At 36.9% G+C, this 22,254-nt stretch overlaps 2 protein-coding genes across 5 annotated transcripts in view; one reads left to right on the forward strand and one right to left on the reverse strand.

Moving 5' to 3' along the window:
* The window catches only part of tmem131 (transmembrane protein 131), a 36,109-nt gene extending 18,022 nt beyond the window's left edge, over positions 1-18,087 (forward strand). For 2 of the 3 annotated variants that reach the window (XM_079629137.1, XM_079629139.1), the window contains 34 exons: positions 394-474; positions 578-728; positions 808-864; positions 954-1,015; positions 1,528-1,636; positions 2,087-2,195; positions 2,271-2,424; positions 2,505-2,675; positions 2,808-2,918; positions 3,078-3,212; positions 4,481-4,585; positions 5,802-5,888; positions 6,248-6,400; positions 6,573-6,648; positions 6,756-6,870; positions 6,968-7,106; positions 7,271-7,380; positions 10,566-10,638; positions 10,813-10,964; positions 11,050-11,192; positions 11,301-11,484; positions 11,662-11,847; positions 12,574-12,729; positions 12,848-13,302; positions 13,473-13,657; positions 13,764-13,900; positions 14,607-14,728; positions 14,815-14,970; positions 15,064-15,220; positions 15,350-15,465; positions 15,601-15,688; positions 15,776-15,879; positions 16,327-16,469; positions 17,059-18,087. In XM_079629137.1, the coding sequence (XP_079485263.1) occupies positions 394-474; positions 578-728; positions 808-864; positions 954-1,015; positions 1,528-1,636; positions 2,087-2,195; positions 2,271-2,424; positions 2,505-2,675; positions 2,808-2,918; positions 3,078-3,212; positions 4,481-4,585; positions 5,802-5,888; positions 6,248-6,400; positions 6,573-6,648; positions 6,756-6,870; positions 6,968-7,106; positions 7,271-7,380; positions 10,566-10,638; positions 10,813-10,964; positions 11,050-11,192; positions 11,301-11,484; positions 11,662-11,847; positions 12,574-12,729; positions 12,848-13,302; positions 13,473-13,657; positions 13,764-13,900; positions 14,607-14,728; positions 14,815-14,970; positions 15,064-15,220; positions 15,350-15,465; positions 15,601-15,688; positions 15,776-15,879; positions 16,327-16,469; positions 17,059-17,316 (4,740 nt within the window). In that variant the 3' untranslated portion in view covers positions 17,317-18,087. The remainder of the gene's footprint in view (positions 1-393; positions 475-577; positions 729-807; positions 865-953; positions 1,016-1,527; positions 1,637-2,086; positions 2,196-2,270; positions 2,425-2,504; positions 2,676-2,807; positions 2,919-3,077; positions 3,213-4,480; positions 4,586-5,801; positions 5,889-6,247; positions 6,401-6,572; positions 6,649-6,755; positions 6,871-6,967; positions 7,107-7,270; positions 7,381-10,565; positions 10,639-10,812; positions 10,965-11,049; positions 11,193-11,300; positions 11,485-11,661; positions 11,848-12,573; positions 12,730-12,847; positions 13,303-13,472; positions 13,658-13,763; positions 13,901-14,606; positions 14,729-14,814; positions 14,971-15,063; positions 15,221-15,349; positions 15,466-15,600; positions 15,689-15,775; positions 15,880-16,326; positions 16,470-17,058) is intronic. The other variant, XM_079629138.1, reaches the window with a different exon arrangement.
* LOC307007305 (uncharacterized protein) lies at positions 18,083-22,222 on the reverse strand. 2 transcript variants are annotated; one of them, XM_079629144.1, is made up of 6 exons: positions 22,089-22,222; positions 20,278-20,472; positions 20,016-20,195; positions 19,142-19,253; positions 18,868-19,004; positions 18,083-18,783 (listed from the first exon to the last, which is right to left on the reverse strand). In XM_079629144.1, the coding sequence occupies exons 2-6, from the start codon at positions 20,458-20,460 to the stop codon at positions 18,424-18,426; spliced, it is 972 nt and encodes a 323-aa protein (XP_079485270.1). In that variant the 5' UTR covers positions 20,461-20,472; positions 22,089-22,222; the 3' UTR covers positions 18,083-18,423. The 2 variants fall into 2 exon arrangements, with proteins under 2 accessions (XP_079485270.1, XP_079485271.1); XM_079629145.1 differs by having other exon boundaries at positions 20,278-20,498; positions 22,089-22,122.
* Between the last annotated feature and the right edge of the window lie 32 nt (positions 22,223-22,254).

Genomic DNA, 22,254 nt, shown 5'->3' on the forward strand with positions numbered 1-22,254 from the left:
CTGCAAGCTGCAATTATTTTTCCTTTATTGGTTAAAAGTACTGGAATTTTTCCATGGGTGCTAGACCATTTCCTTGGTTGGTCAAGCCTATGCTCTCATTGGCTGTAGTTCATCGCGACACTTGACACCACAGGATGTCGAGTCAGCCGACAGCTCCAGATATTTAGCACGCTAGATATTTGTCTGGTGTCGGTGAGGCATCAGCGAGCCTCTTTGATGCGTCGTTGAGTAGTTCACACATAAAGATTGGCGACCTGTCTGCGAGCTTGCTGACTCAGGCTTAAAATCCTGTAGTGTGAACTTGGCATTTGCGTGTGCTTCTATATTTTCTTTTACCAGTAGGCCATTTTGGTTCTTTATCATTGTCTTTACATGGTATTTTTATGGTTTCAGGTTGTAGAGATGTATACCAGTGGAGGAGACCTACATTTAGAGCTGCCTACTGGACAGCAAGGTGGCACCAAAAAATTATGGGTGAGCATAACTTTTTATTCACATTTTAGTGTGCTCATTATTGTAAATCACTGTCATGGTACAATTTATTATTTTCACGTGCTTAATTTTCTGTGTTTTATAGGAGATCGCTCCTTTCGAGACAAAGGGTGTGATGAGAGCCAGCTTCTCTTCTCGAGACGCTGACAACCACACAGCCTTCATAAGAATTAAAACTAATGCGTCCAACGAGGACGAGTTTATCATCCTCCCTGTGGAGGTTGAAGTCACCACAGGTCAGTTGGAATCATCTTTTCTGATACCATCTGATCAATATTATTTTAGCACTGACTCATGGTTTTTGCATCTTTCCAGCACCTGGTATATACTCCTCCACAGAGATGCTGGACTTTGGTACGCTTCGATCGCAAGGTGTGCTTTTTTCCAATACATTTGACAGCAGTATGGTAGATACTGTGGGGAAAAAGGTAACAATTCTTTGTGTCCTTTCAACTTTACAGATCGACCAAAACAACTGAATTTGCATCTGTTAAATTCAGGATCAAAAGATGTATCGATCATGGTAATTTACATGGCTTATTTACATGAATTATTTGTACACTACCGTTCAAAAGTGTGGGGTCGGTAAGATGTTTTCAAAAGTCGTTTATGCTCACCAAGACTGTTTATTTGGTAAAAAAAAAAAAAAAAGCAGTATAAATGGTAATATTGTGAAATATTATTCCAGTTTAGAATTTAAAATGTCATTTATTTTATTTCAAATCATTCTAATATGCTCATTTGGCACTTAAACATGACTAATTATCAGAGTTGAAAAACCTGATGCACCTTTTTTGGGATTCTTTGATGATTAGAATGTTCAAAACAGCATTAATTTGAAATGGAAATATTTTTGGTCATTTTTAAAATAAATTTAATGCGCCCTTCCTGAATAAAAGTATTAATTTCTTTAGGAAAAACAAAATCTTACTGACCCCAAACTTTTGAATGGTAGTGTAAGTCTGGCAAGGTTTTTGATTTAACTGGTGAATTAAATATCTATTTTAATGCTCTCAATGTGTTTGTGTTGTATAGAGTGTTAGGCCAACTCCATCGAATGAAGCTGTCGTAGTTGAGTTCAAACAAATCACACTAAAAGCTGGAGAGAGCCGATATACCAAAGTTGCAAGTATTAGTTTTGATGGTAAGTACTGTTCTTTTTAGATGTATCATTAGGAGGGCATTTGGCCTTTGTCCTCATATAGATTAACCCATCATCATGCATCTCTGTATTGATTTGATGATAATCCCAGTCAGTAAACATATTTTTATCCATAAGTCAAAAGTTTATTAAGTTTGAGGAGAAGGTAGAAGCATTTGGGGTTTGAAATCTGTAATGATCTTGGATCTTGATTAGAAAAAATGTTTGATAAAAAAAATTACTTAATAACTTATCACATTATCACATCTCTTATCACATCAAAGCAACTAAAGTCTGTTTACTATGTTACAAGTACTTTTTCATTCTCATGAAATTATTTATTTGAGAAATTTAGATTCATTGTTTTACATGAAACAAAAGTGTTTGTTTACGGATTTAACAACAGAAATGTTTGAGGTGTTTTTTTTTTTTTTTGTTTTTTTTACCTTCCAGCTTCAAAAGCAAGAAGACCAGACCAGTTTTCTGGAAAAATAACAGTGAAAGCAAAAGAGAAAAGCTACTCAAAACTTGAAATTCCTTACCAAGCTGAAGTTTTAGAAGGGTAAGAATTTAAGTTCACCAGCATATATTTAGTTGTGTAACTAGTTTACAATGTATTAATGCTTACTGTTTCTAGGTACCTGGGCTTTGACCACACAGCCACCCTGTTCCACATCAGAGACAGTCCTGTAGATCCAGTGGACAGGCCCATCTACCTCACTAATACTTTCAACTTTGCCATACGCATCCACAATGTGTCCCTTCCCGAAGAAGCCAAGACGATGTTTAATGTGAGCAATTTTTCTAGCGTCACAATTTTGTCAGCAGAAAACTTCTTTCAAGTAAAAATATTGTTGTTGTTTTTTTACAGGTGCATAATTTCAGCACACCAGTTCTTATCCCTCCCCATGAGTCCCGCTACATTTTCTCCCTTCTGTTTCGACCAGTAAGACCCTCCATCCACATCGACAGCAACATTCTCCTCATCACCAATGCTTCTAAATTTCACCTGCCAGTCAGGGCCTACACAGGCTTCTTGGAGGTACATTAGGAACAGCTTACATGGGACAAACTGTCACCAATGTAACCTAATTCTGAATTTTAAATGTTGTGAATTAATGGTTTAATTTGAGATTATATGGCCATGATTTTTCTTTGCTTTCTTATTTAACAGCCCGTTGTTCTTCCTCCCTGTCTACGAGAGCATATCTTAGACTTTGGTGTCCTTAGTGCCACAGACACCAGCAGTTTGGTGTTTGTGGTGGTCAACAGCAACCCAATTGAGGTGCGAGGTCATCATGTTCAGTACTTTGTCACATTTTTTTCATTTGGATAAGAATAGCAGTCCTCTTTTAAACTTTCAAGACGTTACTGGAGTGAGCAGTAATGTCGATATGGCTTTTTCTTTATGAATACGTGTTCATGGATTTCTCTGTACTTACAGTTGGAGATAAAGTCGTGGTTGGTGACAGGAGACAGTCTGTCATTGGAGTTGCTTAACACAGAAAGAGGGAACAGAAGTATAGCACTGAGCAGAATTCAAGAGCTCCAGAACACATCAGCCGCCCAATACAAAACCGTAAGAGTGCAGTCTTTATCACTCCTTTACTGCCCATTACCAGAACTTGTTTAAATCATCCCAGAATAATTTTCTCTGTAATAGACAGCATTTCACAGAGCTTAAGTTGTCTTTATGCTGGAATATGTATTAACTAAGATAATTATCTCTGTATCTTAATCAAAATCTGATAAAAGTATTTCCAATCCAGATATGCTAAGTTATCCAGTATAAATATATAATGTGTATTGTGTGGTTAAAAAGTATTGTAAAGTGGAAATGTGGAATTGTCAAAAGCTGTGCTAGTGGTTGTAAAAGTGATAATACCATTATGAAGTACTGTTACAAAATTCTGAAAAAAATTGACTTCATTCAAAGATTCTGAATGTTAAAATGTATCATGACTTGTGCTGCAAAATAAGACTGCAATAGCAAACTAGTAATTAAATTTGTTTTCATTTAATATTTTACAAATATAAATTGTTCCCAAAGAATCAACTTAACACCTGAAAAAATTATACACTCTCCCACACTAAATATTGATGAAATGTTTTTGTGTCTTCTCTGCTCTCAATAGTTTTAAATGTATATAAATATTTTGTAGTCTTTATGTGATTGAAAATATTTCAAATTATAAAGATTGGAAACACCGCTGATAACCTAATAGAGCCATACATGGCTATCTCAGAATAGATTATATATGCAGGCAGTCATATGACTTCCGGTGGAATCTTTACATGTCCGTACTTGCGGTAAAATTGCAGAAGTGTCGCAAGATTAGTGGGTTTGGGGTACTGCAAGCACAGGAGTTATTTCATACATTATTATTTTTTTTAAATACCAAAATAAGTTAATGTAAACGGATTGGTACATTTTACAGAGAAATTCTTCAGTTAGACTATAGTCTTTTATATACACAACTTAACGTTTGACTTAAGAGAGCAGTGGCCTGTTGCACAAAGCTGGTTTCAGTTGCTACTTTAGATACAAAATCTCTAGTCTATCCTAATATTAATTATGAATACAATGTATATAAAATATAAATACAATATAAAATAATAATAAATTATTTATTTTTATTTATTCTTTAAGGAGATGCACTGAATTTTGCCATGTGTGCCATTTTTTTCATATTTTCTAAGTAAATATGAGCATCGGTTAGGGTTTGTTCATATAGTTGTGTTCCAGTACCATATATCTGCATCCTGTAAGAAAAACAGGATGGTTTCAGGACTGTCATTTTTATGCATAGGTGTTCATAACTCTGTATTGCATGTCTGTTTCCTCAGGTAATTTTAGCCTCAGGCTATTATGCAGCGTTTAAAGTAACTTTGGTGGCTAAAGCTCTAGAGGGAGTTTATGATGGAGCCATACACATTACAACAGACTATGAGGTACGTTTCATTCTAAAACTTTTCCCTAAAACTGTCATGCCAAGGCATCTGTGAACTTAAACCAATGAAGGTTGTGTCACAGACTATTGGTAGGTACTTCCGCCAACAGTTCTAGGAGTTTTAGGAACCCCCCCCCCCTTCTCTCTCTCTCTCTCTCCTTTTTTTTATATAATTATAATTCCTAGAACTATTGGTGGAAGTACCCTGTTTTTGGTGTGTCCCTGCAGGAACTAGGAATGATTTTAGTTCTAGGAACTCCTTTTGGAGTTCTAGTAAACTCCTTTTACTTCAGGGCAGGGTCTAACCCAGCACTATAGGAACTACCAGTGACGTTAGTGTTTGCTGATTGACCGAACGCATGTGAAACACCAGCACCTGCCTTTTTTTAAAAAAAGATGTGTAAACCCACAGATTATAGCCTATATATTTACTCCAGAAACTAACTCTACGAACATGGAAAACAGGCCTCTTAACCTGTATTTCTGCACAGGCTAGCAACACTGGACATCAACCAAATGGCAAACGCTAATACCTTTTCATATACTGTCTACTTTCTATGTATAACAGTTATATCTATTAACGTTTTAGATAGATCGCAAACTAATGAACACGGACAATGCGAGCACTGTGTGCTCAGGCTCTGCTGTTCTCAGCACCATTCAAACAGGAAAATGTTCTATACTGTGATTAATTTGTGATTTTGAATAATTGCTGTTTTTGATTAGTCAGTTATTAATTTACGCTGTATGTGTATATATATATATATATATATATATATATATATATATATAATGTATATGTATGTACATACAGACTGGCCTTTATTAATAGCGCTTAGTAAAAAGATGCAATTAAACTAATATTTAAAATATACAGTCTTTGTTGCTTCTGCATTATTTTGGAGATTCACATACATACAAATAGGTCTGTAACTTTAATGGGAACTTTCTAGATTTTTTTTCACGTCAATCTTTGCGGATTGACCAGTTCTGATTTTTTTTTTTTTGGTGTGTATATTATACTGGGCTGACAGCCACTGATGTTAGCGGTTCCTGGTTTGATACCAGCAGGTTTTAGTGTTTTTTTAGGTGAGCAAAAGTTTTAGAACAGTTTCAGATCAAGCTCCTGCACCTGCTCAGGCACAAAGTGGCATATATATTTAACAACACAGTGGCAACCATTGAGCAAATCTTCAGCTAATATGTTTCTCTTTCAGATATTGACTATCCCTGTAAAGGCCCTCATAGCTGTTGGGACATTAAGCTGTTCACCCAAACAAATTATTCTTCCTCCTTCATTCCCGGTAAGTCTTAAAAACCATAATTTTATGTAAATTCTCAGTGTCCTTCTCAAAATCGTAGTCCTATCCTTTTGTCTCTAGATTTATTTTTTGTAAATGGTTCAAAAGTACCTGTTCATTGAGATCTCAATGTAATAAAGACACTTCTATTGTACATGTAATGTAAGCATGTGATTCATCCCTGCTTTTTTACCCCCAGGCACTGTTTGAACACCACTCCCTGTGTCCAGTGCCATGTGCTTACATGACCTGTTTGCAAACCACTGTTATTTTTACAAGACAAGAGACCATTCAGTAGGTTTCAGACCATTTCAAAGTGATTTTCATCAGCTGTTAAATTTTTTTCTGTGTTTTTTATTTAGGGAAAAGTAGTTCACCAAGGTTTCAGCATACAGAGTTCTTTCTCACAGAAAGTAAGGCTTCAGCAAATTCGCTCTCTCACGGAGGACGTCCGGTTTTACTTCAAACGACTTCGCAATAACAAAGTGGATTTGGAACCCAGACGAAAGTCCAAGGTGCCAGGCCCAATTACAACACTATAACGCTATACTTAATGAAATGCACCTGCCCACAGTTTGCTCAGTTTACTTTGTGCTATAAGTACAATAATATAATGTAGAATCATTTTGGATGAATCGGATGTTTTATACCTTAAGAATTGACTATTGTTTTTTACTCTTTTTCCAGATAGCAAACATTTATTTTGATGCCAGCTTGCAGTGTGGTGATCACTGTTATGTGGGATTACCGTTTGTATTGAAATGTATGCTTTCTTTCTAAAAGAAATTAAGTATTTTTTTCTCTACATTTTTTTGTTTTTGTAAGGTTTTTTTCATTGAATATTTCTCCTATGCGTTTTTCTTTCTGCAGCGGAGTCCAGGCCCCATGGTTTAGTTATGCAGGAGGACATGTGGGATGCTGATGTAGATCTACACCAGCGGCTCCTGAAAAGATGGCGAGAGCTCAAAGAGCAATCAGGCCTTGAGTGAGTCTGATACATCTTGTTTGAAACCAGATTTAGATAACCACACAGTGAATGTATTTTGTATGTATCTTTTGATGTAATTGTCTTGTTTGTGAAGGGTTGAAGCTTTCTTCGAAGTAAACACAGATCTGCAGAAGAATGTTCAGGCCAAAATCTTAGCGCAGCTCACCTGGCCCTCGCTGGTCAACTCATCACAACAGATCCATTTTTCACTTACAAACACCAACAGCTCATCGGTGAGTGTATTCACACACCAATCATTTACAAAACTCTACATACCTCTCCCCTTTGTGTGCCTATTTATTAATATCTTTATTCATTTGTTTAAGCTACAAATGATTAAGTCCACAATAGTATTTTCACTGTAGTCAAATACATTGACCTGAACTTGCCTTTTTAGGAAGAAGAAGTGATTCTAGAAAACCCAGCCGATGTCCCGGTCTACGTCCAGGTTCTCCCTCTGGCTCTGTACCCAAATCCTTCAGTGTTCACAGGCAAACTTGCTGACAGGTAAGGCACTTCTTATGTGTTTTCGTGTATGAAGACGCACTCATTTGAAGCATGCTTACAGAAAGCCGACTTTCAGACCAAATTGAGTACCGGTACTCTTTTTCAACTTATCGTGCTTGAATGGACAAATGCACACAAAATTATGTTTGAAGTGCATGTCTTAGTGAGTATCCTCATAAACGGATTTAGAATTTTTCTTAATTGAGTGTAAACTGTTGGAGAAAATCGAATGTCTATCAGTTTTTTAGGATCCGTACGTAAAGTCTGAAAGTGACAGCAGCCTAAATATACCTGCTGCTATCCGTGTCATTGTTGTTAATCAAACAACAAAAGAAAAATAATCACTCATTGCCCTTGCCTGAATACATTTAGTAGCTTCAAGCCTTTCACACGCAAGTTTAAAATATTCTAGCTGATCTCGGATACAGGCGGCCGAAATGAGCTTTCTCCGCAGAGTGGCTGGGCGATCCCTTAGAGATAGGGTGAGAAGCTCGGTCACTCGGGAGGAGCTCAGAGTAGAGCCGCTGCTCCTCCACACCGAGAGGGGTCAGCTGAGGTGGCTCGGGCATCTGTTCCGGATGCCTCCTGGACGCCTTCCCGGGAAGGTGTTCTGGGCGCGTCCCACCGGGAGGAGACCCCGGGGAAGACCTAGGACACGCTGGAGAGACTATGTCTCCCGGCTGGCCTGGGAACGCCTCGGTGTCCCCCCGGAAGAGCTGGAGGAAGTGTCTAGGGAGAGGGAAGTCTGGGCATCTCTGCTTAGACTGCTGACCCGGCCCCGGATAAGCGGAAGAAAATGGATGGATGGATATTTGACAATCGGAATATATCAGATAGTTCATGATATAGTTAACAAATTTGTGAAATATTCACAAACTTGTGAACTATATAATGGACTATCTGATAAGGGGCTTTCGCACCGGTTAGTTCTAGGAACTTAGTTCTAGGAACAAGCCACCAGGGTGGTTCCCAGAGGAAAAAATGGTTCCCCTAGGAAAATTTTCCTGTTTGCGTTCGCACTGCCAGTAGTTACTCTGAAGTGACGTAAGCCGCGCTTGTTTTTGAGACTTTTATTTTGACGGCGCAGCGGACCATTATTTTGACAGCGCTGAGAACGCCAGCCAGAGTCGCATTCTCAGTGTTCATTCGTTTACAATCGGTCTAACAGTCCCGTCTAATACGTTATTAGATTTAACTGTTATACAGTATATAAAAAAAAGGTATTAACGTTTGTCGTGTGGTTGATATCCAATGTTGCTAGTTGAGCAGAAATGCATAATTATGTTTCTCTTGGTTTCCTCAAAGTTGCGTTGGATTTTCTCTTTAGTGTAATGATTAAAAGGCCCATCTATCACTGTTTTCCATGTTCGTAGAGTTAGTTTCTGGAGTAAATATATAGGCTATAATCTGTGGGTTTACACAGCTTTTTTTTTAAAGGTGGGTGCTGGTGTTTCGCATGCTTTAGGGCAGGGGTGCCCAATCCTGCTCCTGGCGATCGACTGTCCTGCACAGTTCATCTCCAACCCTAATCAAACACACCTGCCTTTAATTTTTTCAAGTGATCCTGACGTGCTCTGAAGACCTTAATTGGTTGCTTCAGGTGTGTTGGAAGCAGGATACTTCCACCAATAGTTCTAGGAATTATGAAAAGGTTCCTCCAGTGCAAAAGCCCCTATATATATATATATATATGTATGTATGTATATGTATTCCTAGTTCCTGCGGTGTGAACACGCCAATAACCGGGTACTTATATTTACATTTATTCATTTAGCAGACGCTTTTATTCAAAGCGACTTACAAATAAGAACAATAGAAGCAGTTAAACTAACAATAGGACAACAATATGCAAGTGTTATGACCCTTTCCAGTTTAATCTAACACAGTACGTGTACTTTATATATATATATATATATATATATAATATATAATATATATATATATATATTTTTTTTTTTATAAAGATAATAGATATAGAATAGAAGATAAGGTGTTAGTATTAATGGATCAAGTGTTGCTGAGAAAGATGCATCTTCAGCCGTTTCTTGAAAATGGCCACGGACTCAGCAGCTCTGGTTAAGTTGGTTAAGCAGGTCATTCCACCAGCATGGAACAGATCAGAAAAAGTAAGTTGTCAGGTCCGAGAACACTTATTATTAATTACTTCCGCCAATAGTTTAGGAACTATAAAAAGATTCCTCCAGTGCGAAAGCCCCTATATATTCCGAATATGTGTAAGTGAATGCGTTTTGTCGTTTAAACACCTTTATTATGATTATGTTCTAAATTAACTCGATTAGTCATTACCATGTTAGTTCCCGCCTCATTTCAGTGAATCAGATCTGTTGGATTTACCCACTTCTCCCGAAATACATGAAAGTAAGTGGTATCTGATATAAATAAAACATGTCGTCAAATTATAATTGAAAGGATTATTAATTGCTGCTTCCATAGAATGTTAAGTGTGCATTTTACAAACTATAGATGTATATTTGGTTGTACTTATGTGTATTTAAATGTGAAAACTAACATAAACATTAAACACTGAATAGTTGTGATGTCTCTGGCTAAGCGCCAGCCAAAGTGTGAAAGCACATTTGAATTTAGCAGTTGATCACATTACACACTAGTGTGATTGTACATGTCAAAGGATTAATCCGTTTAATTTATACAGTGAAAACTGCAGTCATTTTACATTTTATTACTTTATTAAATTTCTGTAGCATTTCTTACCTGAATACTACTGTTAGATCACCTGAAAAATGTATAGCACCATTTATTTCACTTGTATCTTTGTTTTGTTTTTGTTTGTATTTTTTTATTTGTTCTTATTTTATTACTGTTTATTTCTCTTTAATAATTTTTTAACTTTACATTAGTTAGGCTTGTATTAGTTGCTGTGGTATTGAAATTTGAATTGAGAATTTTTGGTGTTGCAACAACCTTATTTTTTTAGAATGCAAGGTATGTGTCAAAAATAATGAAAACAATTACTTTTTTGTTTTTTTGTAGCAATGTCAGTGAATTTTTTGGCAGGGCAAGCAAATATTTTAACCAGTAGAAATAATCTTAGCAAGTGGGAGATAATATGAAAACAAAATATGGCTTAACAATAATCTTTTGCAATATCATGCAGCCCTAAAATGGATTTCATCTGATGTTTTATATCCTGTTGTTCCTTAAAGGTTTCCATTAGGAAAGTTGTCCAACATCAACATTGACACACATACACTGGAATTCCAGGTCCATAAAAATCATGTAAGTAACCTGGGCTTTTTGTGACCATGTAGTGACATTTTTTTGTATTGTCATCAATTTAGCTTAATTCTTCTACTTGGCAAAATTCCTTTCATGATATCCACCCAAATAAAGAATTGCTGCACAATGGTTGGGGTATGTCTATGCTGCCAATGATTTGTGTATGTTTGTCAGTCTTCAGTGATGAAGAGTTCCACAGGATTTGTTGAAGGTTTGATTCGGCCCTACATATACAACGTGCTCCTTATGCCTGGGGAGGTAAAGTCCTTCAATGTGAGGTTCAGACCCATTACCAATCACAGTGTCTCTTCTCTGCTAGTCGTCAGGTAAGTTTAGTGTGCCAAATGAGTGCTAAAAAAAAATTATGTTATGAGAGTGCATTTGCACATTACCCTTGTCATGTTTGCACAGGAACAACCTGACAATAGTAGACTTGATCATGGTTCATGGTCAAGGCACAACAGAGAGTCTTAGACTGGCTGGTAAAGCCCCAGGTCTTGGCAACTCTCTGAGGTTTAAACTTACTGAGGCATTCCTCAAAGACTGTTCAGATGGTGAGTGTCAAAGTTAAATAAGAATTCTGAAGTTTGATATACTTTACCTTTTTATTCACATACTTATTATGCTGTTGTTTAGTTGTGAATGTTTCTCAATTCTTTAAGTTAAAGCCAAGGAACCAAACTTCACTCTTCGAAGGACTTTCAGGCTGGAGAACACAGGGCTTCTCCCGATTCACATTCGATCTATGGAGATCAGTGGCAACGCATGTGAGGGTTATGGCTTCAAAGTTCTCAACTGTGAAGAATTTGCACTCAAACCAAACAGTTCAAAAGACCTTGTCATACTGTGAGTGGTTTCATGGTTACCATTTTAAACAGAAAATAAATGTTGTGTTAATAATGTCTTTAAAACGTAGCTGCTTTTCATTCCCAATTAATTTCATTTCCCTTATTTTAGAGAGTTCGATCATAAATAACAGTTGGACAAAAATGATTTAACTCTTTTCTGTCTTGTGATGTGCAGGTTTACACCAGATTTCACATCATCCAGAGTGATCCGGGAGCTGAAGTTGGTGACTGCAGGGGGCTCAGTGTTTGCGTTCGTGCTGAATGCATCATTGCCATATCACATGCTGGCAGTGTGCGCCGAGACCCTTCCCCGACCCAACTGGGAGCTTGAGCTCTATATCATCGTCTCCCTCATTATGAGGTCTGATTTCTCGTATTCGATCACCTGAAAGTCTAAACTCATACTCATAAAATCTTATAAACATTGCACAGCAAAAACTAAGCCTTTGTTCACACTGCACAAAATTCTGATTTGTTTTTTCAAATCTTATCTTTAGGATTAACTGTCCACACTGCTCCACTAACATTCAAAAGTTTGGGGCCAGTAAGATTTTTTTTTTTTTTTTAAACAAGTCTCTTATGCTCACCAAGTCAGCATTTATTTTATTTCAGTATTATTACTCCAGTCTTCAGTGTCACGTGATCTTTCAGAAATCAATCTAATATACTGATATTGTGCTCAAGAAACATTTTCTTGATGTTTCTTTTTGGAGTTTTTTTCAGGTTTATTTGATGGAAAAAGTAATTTAAAGTACAGTATTAATACTTAACTCTTAAAGTATTAATTTCTTTAAGAAAATACTGACCCCAAACTTTTGAACAGTAAAGTATTGGGAGTTGGTTAAGCTAAAATTAAAGTATAAATAAAGTATGAAACTATGCCATTAATTTTTGACATTTTAAGTCATTTTTGCTGTAGATAGGCCAATGTATATTATGTAAATTGAGCATTGTGTTTGTAGTGTATTTGTATGGTCGTTCTAATTCTGTTTAATGTATAATATTTTTTAATATATTCTAACACATGGAATTAATCAAATACTTGTTTCTTTATCTGTAAATGAATAACAGTGTGATATTTATTTAGCTCCATGTTCCTGCTGGTCATCGCTACTGCCTATCTGGAGGCCCAGGGAATATGGGAGCCCTTCAAACGACGGCTGTCTGTGGAATCCAACTCTCCCATGGAGACTGGAAAACCTTTTGATCTCAGGGAAATTGTACGAATTCAAAGTGATGCTAAGTGAGTGAGGAATTTTTTTTAGTTTATAAAAAAGTGATATGCCATTTTTGTCTCTCTCTGATTTTCTCCACATCGTTTTATCTGAGAAGTTTTACGAAATGCATTTAATCTGTTGCAGCTTGAATGATTTTGCCGACTCAAACCAGAACTCAACAAGAGGAATGTACGGGTCAAACGTTGGTGGGCGGACTGGGGGTCGGCAAGGTGGTCCACACTCCACTTCCAACAGCAACGGTGTTCTGCCAGACAGCAAGCCCAGATCTGGTTCAGGCCGCTCTGGATCTATGCAATCCTCTTCCTCCTTTCCTCTCAATAAAGATAGTGGCCAAGGACTCACTCAGCTGACTAACCGAAAGGCCCGAAGTTCCAAACAACAGCAGCAGGGCTCAGGCCTCCTGGAGGACCTCCCGAGCTCAACACCCTCACAGCCCAACAGCACAAGGGCCAACAGTACAGAAGATCAGGATTACAACCGACTTCTGGTAGCCATGGATAAAGACCTTGACAGGCCTGAGTCTTCTACCAATAATGTGTCATTAGAACACAATTCACAACAGTTCTCACAAAACAAAGGTAATATATGACAATATAGAAATACACCTGTATAGATTAACATTAGTTATTAACTAGTAACTATTAAATGGTTATTAACATAACTACTTATGCCAGGTGTTTGTCCCAGAGGTCAGTGTAATTTGCAAAATGCACAATATAACTTGTTAATTTATTTGAATGCTTTTCAGTGCTTGAATCAAAAGGGAAAGTGAAGAATAAAACAAAAGCTCTTAAGAAGAAAGAGGAGAAGGAGAGGAAAACAAAGGGAAAGGCTCAAGGAGAAGATTTAAAAGAGCCACTGGCAGACAATGATGACAGCTCCTCTACTACCACAGAGACCTCTAACCCAGACATGGAGGCCAATATTAAAGAGGTACATACACGTGAGACATGTTAGACCAACAGAGTACTTCCAAAACAACTTGCTATTAGTTGCTTTATAGATTAACTCTTTGACTACAATTTGTCTTATTAACCAGGAGCCAGTGAAGGTGAAAGGAAAACCTGTGTCAATGGACAATGGAAAAGAAAGAGAAGAAATTACTCCCTTTCCTACTAAACTAAAAACTAAGAAGCAACCAACCACAAAGAAGGAGAACCAAGTGGAAAAATCCAGGTTTGTTTAGAGATTGTTGGGGGATTTGGAAGGAACGACTTCTGGGATATTTTATATAATTTGCAGGCGTCCAGGAGTAGCTATCAATATGCCAGAGACTGACTGATCTACTGGGAGAGGTGGGATGTCTGCAGAATTGCTTTCAAAGCAGCTTTACAGTATTAAAGAAAAAAAAGAAGAAGAAAAAACGTTGTAGTGTCAGGTTCAGTGTTGTAAAGTCCAACTTAAGTTTCAAGAATCAGAATTTCAATTTCAACTATAAAGCATCTTTCCAGTGTATTCACAGTGCAAGCTTTCCAGGTCAAATAAGGTGGATCCTATTTACCCACCTATTCGTAATCATGACCAATGGCAGTCCGTAGGTGTTTAACAGCCAATGAGAAGTTTTCTGGAAGTTTCAACTTCAACTTTTGTCTGAAATGGCAGCACACCTGTTTATTCTTCAATTTCCTTTGAAATATATCAGGGCCTTTAGAGGTTTAATTTGAGCAACCCGAGGTGCTATTAGTGGGGCAGAAATTATGTACTTCATCTTGAAGGCCTTAAAGTTTCCAGTGAGCCTTTTATCTGTAACTTAGAATACTAAATATAAATTTATATTTTCTAGAATTATGGATTTTTTTTTTTGCATCAGACTTACACAATCTCTATTATTACTCTGATCAGTTTAATATCATATTTAAAAACTTTTTTTCCCCCTACACAGCTCTCTTGAACTCCCTTACGTCACACCCCTGGAAAAACAGGATAAGCAGCGCAAGACCTTCACCAAAACCCTTGCCAATACAGGAATTCACAGCTTCTCCAAACCACGAACTCTGGGCAAACGTACGTGTCCGCTATTCCACCCAACTTTTGAATCTTGAAACCATTTAACTTTTTTTTTTTTTTTTTTTTTTTTAACTCTATCCTAGTAGTCAGTGGGAAGATGGGTGATGACCGGCTATCTCCACTTGGAAAGTTTGTATCCAATGGCTCCATGTCGGAGCTGGGTCATAGCAGTGGATCAGAAGGAGAGAAAGAGTCCCCCCCACCAGAATGGGATGTTCCTCTCAGCAAAGCTGGCAACCGTAAGTAATGAAGTTTAACCTGGGCTGTGAGTCAGTTTGCTATTTTATATACTCTTATCCCAAAATGTAAACATTTGTCTCATGTCTTATCAGAAGCAGACAGTCTTCAGCAGATCTCTATGCAGACCATGCATGCAGACCCCTTCCTGAAAGGACCCAGTTCAGTCATCTCCAGAACCTGTTCCCCACCCCCAACCTCCCCTGTCCTGGTGCCTCGTGGAAGCTACAGCAGCGTGCTCCACACCAACAGGTAACTTTAACAGGCGTCTGCTTTAAAGTGCACATACTACTAGAAGTCATTTGAGAAACTGCCATCAAGGCAGGTTTCATCATGGAAATCGTCAAGTGACGTTTTTTTACTTGTATATTTTTTTTATAGCGAGGCTACTTTAAAGAAGGCTCCAGGGAATAAGCTCACCAAGTCAGCCTCTTTGCCTGGTCAGAATGGAAATCCAACTTTTGCAGCTGTAGCCGCTGGCTATGACAAAAGCCCTGGTGAGTTTGTACTTGAATGTAGTTGTGCACCGATCAAGGAATTTGTGGCTGATACCATTTACTGATATTTATTTTTAAAGTGCCAACACATTTATGCGTAAATGTTATACAAGTTGTGTGCTCTTGTTTTCACAGGTGGCAGTGGCTCAGCTAGTAAAGCTGACAGTCTGGGGAAGGAGACACTGTCTCACATGACATCAGTGGAGAGTGATGGATCTGATAGGTGCAGTGCCTTCATAACGAAACATTGCTTAATGCATTGCTTAATGTTTTTACAAGTATATTTATAATGTCATTGTGGATCTTTTAGCTCTGGACTCTGGAGCCCAATAGACCCCACCTGCAGCCCCGGTTTTGGTCAAGTTAATGCTTTCTCTGCTTTTGGACCCAACAACCCACTTAATCTCTCTGGAGGTATGCAAAAACCAGTCAATATTTAAAATTTGAATTAAAAAATAAAATGCTAAAAATCAGGCATGTGATCAGCTAAAGACAAAAAGGAAGGAAAACACACCTGACCCCAAGGCAATTATTATTATTTTAAAAAAGGAGACGTTTTAATTGTTTATTAATACACTAGTGATTTTTTGAGTCCCTGTCGGCTGAAAAGATAAAGTATTAGAGAACGTAACATTTTGCGGTAACTTGTAGTAATTGTTTAAGGCCATTTCGATTTCAATCATCATACAGTAACCACCACCCTTCCCCAAAACCATTTTGTTTTCTTGGCTATTAGCAACTCATGTGGTTCATACTTTTCAGGGCAGAAAATATGGAAATCCATATCAATGCAGAAAAAATCACACCCCTGTAAATTCCAGTTTTTAATGCCAATGTATCCAATATTATGGTTATTCTCAGTTTTCAGAGGCATGACCGTTCCCAAGAGTTCAGAGCCCCAGCAGAGTTGGCCTGAGTACACTCCAGTGTCGCCGTCCATCTGGGAGACTGAGCCGGGTAACACCTGGGCTACCAGCAGTGGATCCCCATCAACTCCAACAACTGTAAGATATCTCTTCCTTGTCAGCTTGTCTCATCCACACCTTTGATCCCATCAAGAACATTTAAAACTACAATCATGGAGTATATTGAAGCCTCAGTGACACTTCCCGCTTTTTTTTTTAAATGTATCTTCAGCCATTTCACAGACTACACTATTGTAAAAGTTTGGGGTTATTAAGATTTTTACTCGGCAATGATGCATTAAATTGATCGGAAGTAACAGCAATGACATTTATATTAGCATTAGAATAATTTCTGAAAGCTCATTTGACACGGAATACTAAAGTAATGGCTGCTGAAAATTCAGCTGTCATCAAAAGGAACAAATTGCATTTAGAATATGTTAATGCAAAAGGAGTAATAACGGGTATACTATTTCACAATATTACTTTTTTTATCAAATAAATGAGGCTTTGGGAGCATAAGAGACTTTAAAAAAAAATCTTACCATCCCAGAACTTTTGAGTAGTAGTGTGTATGTATATAGCAATAAGCTAGATGCTTAACATGTTTTAGATTTCCCATGACTATATATAAATGTAGTTTTGCAGGTTATGAGATGATCGTCTTTCTCTTTCTGCTTGTGTTTAGTCCATTTTGGGCAGTGCGCGCAGTCCCTGGTCTTTCAGCAGGTCCATCTGGTCCACTGGCAACGACTCCACCCTGCACTCCTTCAACCCTCCTACTTCCTCTGCTCTTCCTGACTTGGTCAGCCACACCGCACCGCCCACACCTGCCCCCAACGACGTGGGTCGCACCTACAACCCCTGGAACATGGGGTGGTCTCCCTCACTCAATCGCTGGAACTCAGAGCCCTGGCCCAACACTCCCGACAACAATGGCATCTGAGGCAGAACAGCCTCACTGAGCAACCGAAAATGCAGTGGTTTCTAATCTTGTTTTATTTTTCCTGGTTGAATAGTATGGTGTACACCAAGATCATTTTAATAATTGGACAAAAATCTTGAATTGTAATGGAACAAATGTCCAATGGAAACCCAGTGTTGTTCCAATTCACCTCAAAATTCAGACCTATTTATTTTAGTGGGGTATAAAAATGCCTTAAGTTCAATTTTAACAGACAGAAAATTTACAACATTGGTTTAATGCTATTGCCCCTGTAGGGGTATTTTTCTTTACCATTTTAGAGATTCCCTGTTTTGAGTAATACTGCATTGTTTGGAATTAAAGTATATGGTCCAGTATTATTGTATTAAAATGCAAGATGCAGTATTACTCAACCTTAAAATAAGCACTTTGCGTAAAACCCCACTCCTACAAAATGCTGTTATATTGGTTTGATGATTTCATTCTTGAGCATTTTCTGGCCACACTTCTTGGTTGATTTAACATTTGGGAAGATAAAAGTGGTTAAGACTACGATTACCACATTGATTTGAACCCCTCTAAGTCAAAGCCAAATCGTAAAAGCATTCAGAAGTTGAGATTTTATTTTATTTTAATTGGCCTCAGCTTGAAGCGAAAGGCTTCATTTGCTGAAATTGGCTTTTAATTTGAGGGAGCTTAAAGAACTTGAAATGTGTTCTGTTCATCATTCATTTGTCACTTCAAGAGTGAGCGTTCGGTCTCATTGGTTGAAATAAACATATCAGGCTGGAATCAGGACTTCTCATTTTATTTCTGCCATACATTTTAATTTGCTTAAAGGGACAGTAATTGTCATCTCGTCCTTATGTTATTTCAAACTCGGGCTTTCTTTCATCTTGGAAACAAATGTTTTTAATAAAACCTGAGAGATTCATGTCCCTCCATTGATGCTTCAAAAAGTTCATAAAGACAAACAATCCATATTACATTTTATTTCAAGTCTTCTGAAGAGAGAGACACTCAATTAAAAAAAAATATATTTTGCATTTAATCAGTGATCAACGCATGATTCATGTGGATTACTTCACAATGTCTTTATGAACTTTTTGAAGCGTCAAAGTTTTATTTCTATGCTAATTGTAAAGAAGCTTTGAGCATCAAACTGAACTTTTTAAGGTCACATGTCTTCATCACAAATGCAAGATGGCCTTTCTTCAGAGTATTGGCTTGGTCCACAACCATCATGCCTCGTCCCAACGCACCTTGTACCTCCACGCGAACGGCACCCTGTACACTCTCTGTAATCACGCTGCTGTCCACACAAGCGGCCACAGCAAAGGCATCGTAGGGTACAAACCCTTGCCCAAAGAGCACATCTTTGTTGTTGTTGGTGGAAAATTCTCTAGAGAAGGCCCAGCACTTGGAGGTTATCTTCTTCATGAATCGAGCAGCTGATGTATCCTGATTGACCAGCTCATCAAAAAACTCCTGGAGAAATATGAAGCACACAAGTTTGTCAGGCCTGTAATGTTCACGCAAGAATGGATTTTGCTCATGTTGGGAGGCTCTTACCCAAGATAGTTTGTTTCTGCAAGTGAACTCCCAGGTTGCGATGTGTGTTGAGCAGGTATATTCCTCCAAAACTACGTAAGCTGATTCAGCGTCCATTCTAAAATTAAACTCTGCCGTTGGTGTCAGATTTCCCTTCCCTGGAAGATTTAACAGTGGACAGTGTGGGGGAGATGAAGCTCAATAGAAAGAGACCCGATTAGGGGAACGTGTCTTGACCTGTGCTGTTCTCAGCACTGGCTTGGTTTTTATGTTATACAGCAGCTTATTTTCTTACCTTCCATATTACCGCCCATAATATACAGATCCTTGAGTTTCTGAGGGAAAGTGGGGTCTAAATTAACAGCCAAAGCCAAGTTAGTGAGTGGACCAAGAGCAATGAGAGATACCTGTGGATGTAAACAAACAGGGATGTTTAAGCGCATTCCATTGTCAACCACAAGATGGCATCACAATATTCAGAAGAGTTCACTAACTGCATTTTAAACATTCTTACCCAGTGGTTCTTAACCGTTTTGACCTTAACCCCCCATTGTTATAATCAATATATGATTGCACCAAGTTATTTCTTGATACTTCTTTAGTGACAATGCTGCTCTTTTTCAAACTTTTTAATATTTTTTTTCATGGAAACCAGGAGTGTTAATATACTAAAAAAAAAATACTAAAAGTTTTAATCACTACAGGGCTTATAATTTTTTATTGCCAATGTATACATGACTTTTCTAGTTGATGGCATTTGCAGGGTTTTTATTTATTTATTTTTCTGTCATATTATTTTACAACCCTGATTTTTAAATAAAAAAAGCAGTTAAGGAAACATAAGGGAAATGATATGTAATGATATTAGCTTACGTTTTAAAAATTTATTTTTTGTAAGATTCAGGTCCTCTCACATACTGTTCTTTAGGATCTTAAGGATTTCTGAGGTAAAAAAATAATCTCCTAAACAAAAAAAATACTGCAAAGTGGGTCCATAGAGACTCAAAATGTGTGATTTGTGTTCGAATGAACTAAAACAAAACTTATTAACTCAAAATAAATGAATATGCTAGTTGATAGAAAATGTTACTTATTGTGCTTGAATGTTTCTATTCAAACTTTGACATCAATATTCTATAACTAAAGTGGGTTATTAGTTGATTTCTTACCTCTCCCTGGTTTTCATTCACCAGTCGTATCATGGCATGAACGGCATGCTCTTTCTGTATCTGCCTCTTCCAAATCTCAGAGTTCTGCAGAACATCTCCAAGTCCATCTGTGCCAAAATGATCTTTACATGATGTGTCAGATCTAACCAGAGGACCAGCAGACCCTTTGAAGACTGGAATCTGAGGGAAAACCATACAATAGAATGCAATTATCTCTCTTATTTCTTGATATTTGTATTGGTACTGTTTTAAATGCACATACCTGGGTTTGTTGACAGACTGACAGTACTCGCACCACATTCTGACATACATTATCCACATCAGTGTTCCCAAAGCAGCAGGTGATGCCCAACACCTTCACGCCGGGAGCTGCGAGAGCAACTATGATAGCCAGAGCATCATCTATGCCACAGTCTGTGTCGATTATTAGCAGCTTGCAAGCCATGGTGGTTAGATTCTAGAAACATCAGTCAAGTAAGGACTCTAAATCACACAATACAGGGTTGAATGTTATCTATGGAGATTAGTAACTACTAGTTAATTTGTAATCAACTCAGTACTTGGTATTGCACCATTCGTTCTTAAGGTAAGGCATTGTCACAAGCTTTCTGTAAATCATTGTATACTAGTGCTAATATTATATTTGATGTGATAAAAGATTAACATATATATATATATATTATTTTTTCATGTTAATATTTTATCACATCAATTATAAATGTATATTAGGGCTGTGAAACGATTACTCGCATCCAAAATACAAGTTTGTGTTTACATAATAAATGTGTGTGTACTGTGTATAATTATTTTGTATATATAAATACACGTGCATGTATATATTTAAGAAAAATGTGTTATTTATATATAAAATATTTATATATAATACAAATTATCTATATACATGCAAATATTTCTTAAATATATTCAAGCATGTGTGTATTTATATATACAAAATAATTATACACAGTACACACATTTATTATGTAAACACAAACTTTTATTTTAATTCAATTAATCGTTTCACAGCCCTAATATATATATATATGTATATTAAATATAATTATACATAGGGGTAAATTTAGGTAAATTCACTCATTGCCTTTGAAATGACTTGAAATGTCCCAATCAACCTGAATACACCTATTTTTTCCCATGCTAATATTTTATCACATCAGATATAATGTTAGCGCTAAAACACAATGATTTACAGAAAGCTTATGACAATGCCTTACCTTAAGAAGAAATATTTTCTAACAATAAAAATCTTTACTATCACTTTTTATCAATTTAAATCACATCCTTGCTGAATAAAAGTATTAATTTCTTTTAAAAAATTAAAGCAAAAGATTACTGAGCCCAAACTTTTGAATTTTAAATAAATGCTGGGTTTTTTTTGTTTTTTTTTTATTCATCAAAGAATCCTGAAATAAGTATCACAGGTTATAAGAAAATATTAAGCAGCACAACTGTTTCCAACATTGATAATAACTGTATCAAATCAGCATATTAGAATGATTTCTGAAGGATCATGTGACACTGAAGGCTGAAGTAATGGCTGATGAAAATTCAGCTTTGCATCACAGAAATACATTTTAAATATTTTTAAAAGGATATTAAAATAGAAAATAGAAATAATAATTCACAATATTACAGTTTTTCTCCTGTATTTTTTATCAAATAAATGCTGGCTTGATGAGCATAAGAGGCTTATTTAAAAAACATTAAGTATTGCTAACAACTCAGCTAATGTGAGCCTATTTATTATTAGTTTTTAATCAACACTATCCAAAAATGGTCAAGATACAGTTCATTTTAATAATAATAGTAAAATTGGAATAAAAAATATATAGTAAAAAAAAAAAAAAAACTTTGAGGTGTCATGATGCATCATCAACAATCAAGTTTTAATCAGGTTACTTTCTGCAGGTTAAATCTTAAACTACAAAATACGTATTCTAAGTGCATATGCGTTTAACATTGGAAATATTTTCAATAAATTGTTTCACATGGAACCATGCTTTAGTTTTTAGCCACACTTCATAAACTCGCTTTATTTGACTGTTGCTCACCTACCCAGGTCTCTTGTCTGCACCTCCTTCAGTTCAGTTCACTGACAGGCAGTTCAGTCCACTTTCAAGACAACCACGCTCTACTTCCTCTGAAAGAACATCGGAGGTGGGGCTATCTCTACGACTATCTTCATTTACAAAACTATCTGCCATCACATTGCATGTTTTAT

The sequence above is a fragment of the Phoxinus phoxinus genome (genome assembly GCF_949152265.1).
Source record: "Phoxinus phoxinus genome assembly, chromosome: 11".
In the NCBI taxonomy this organism is placed as follows: domain Eukaryota; kingdom Metazoa; phylum Chordata; class Actinopteri; order Cypriniformes; family Leuciscidae; genus Phoxinus; species Phoxinus phoxinus.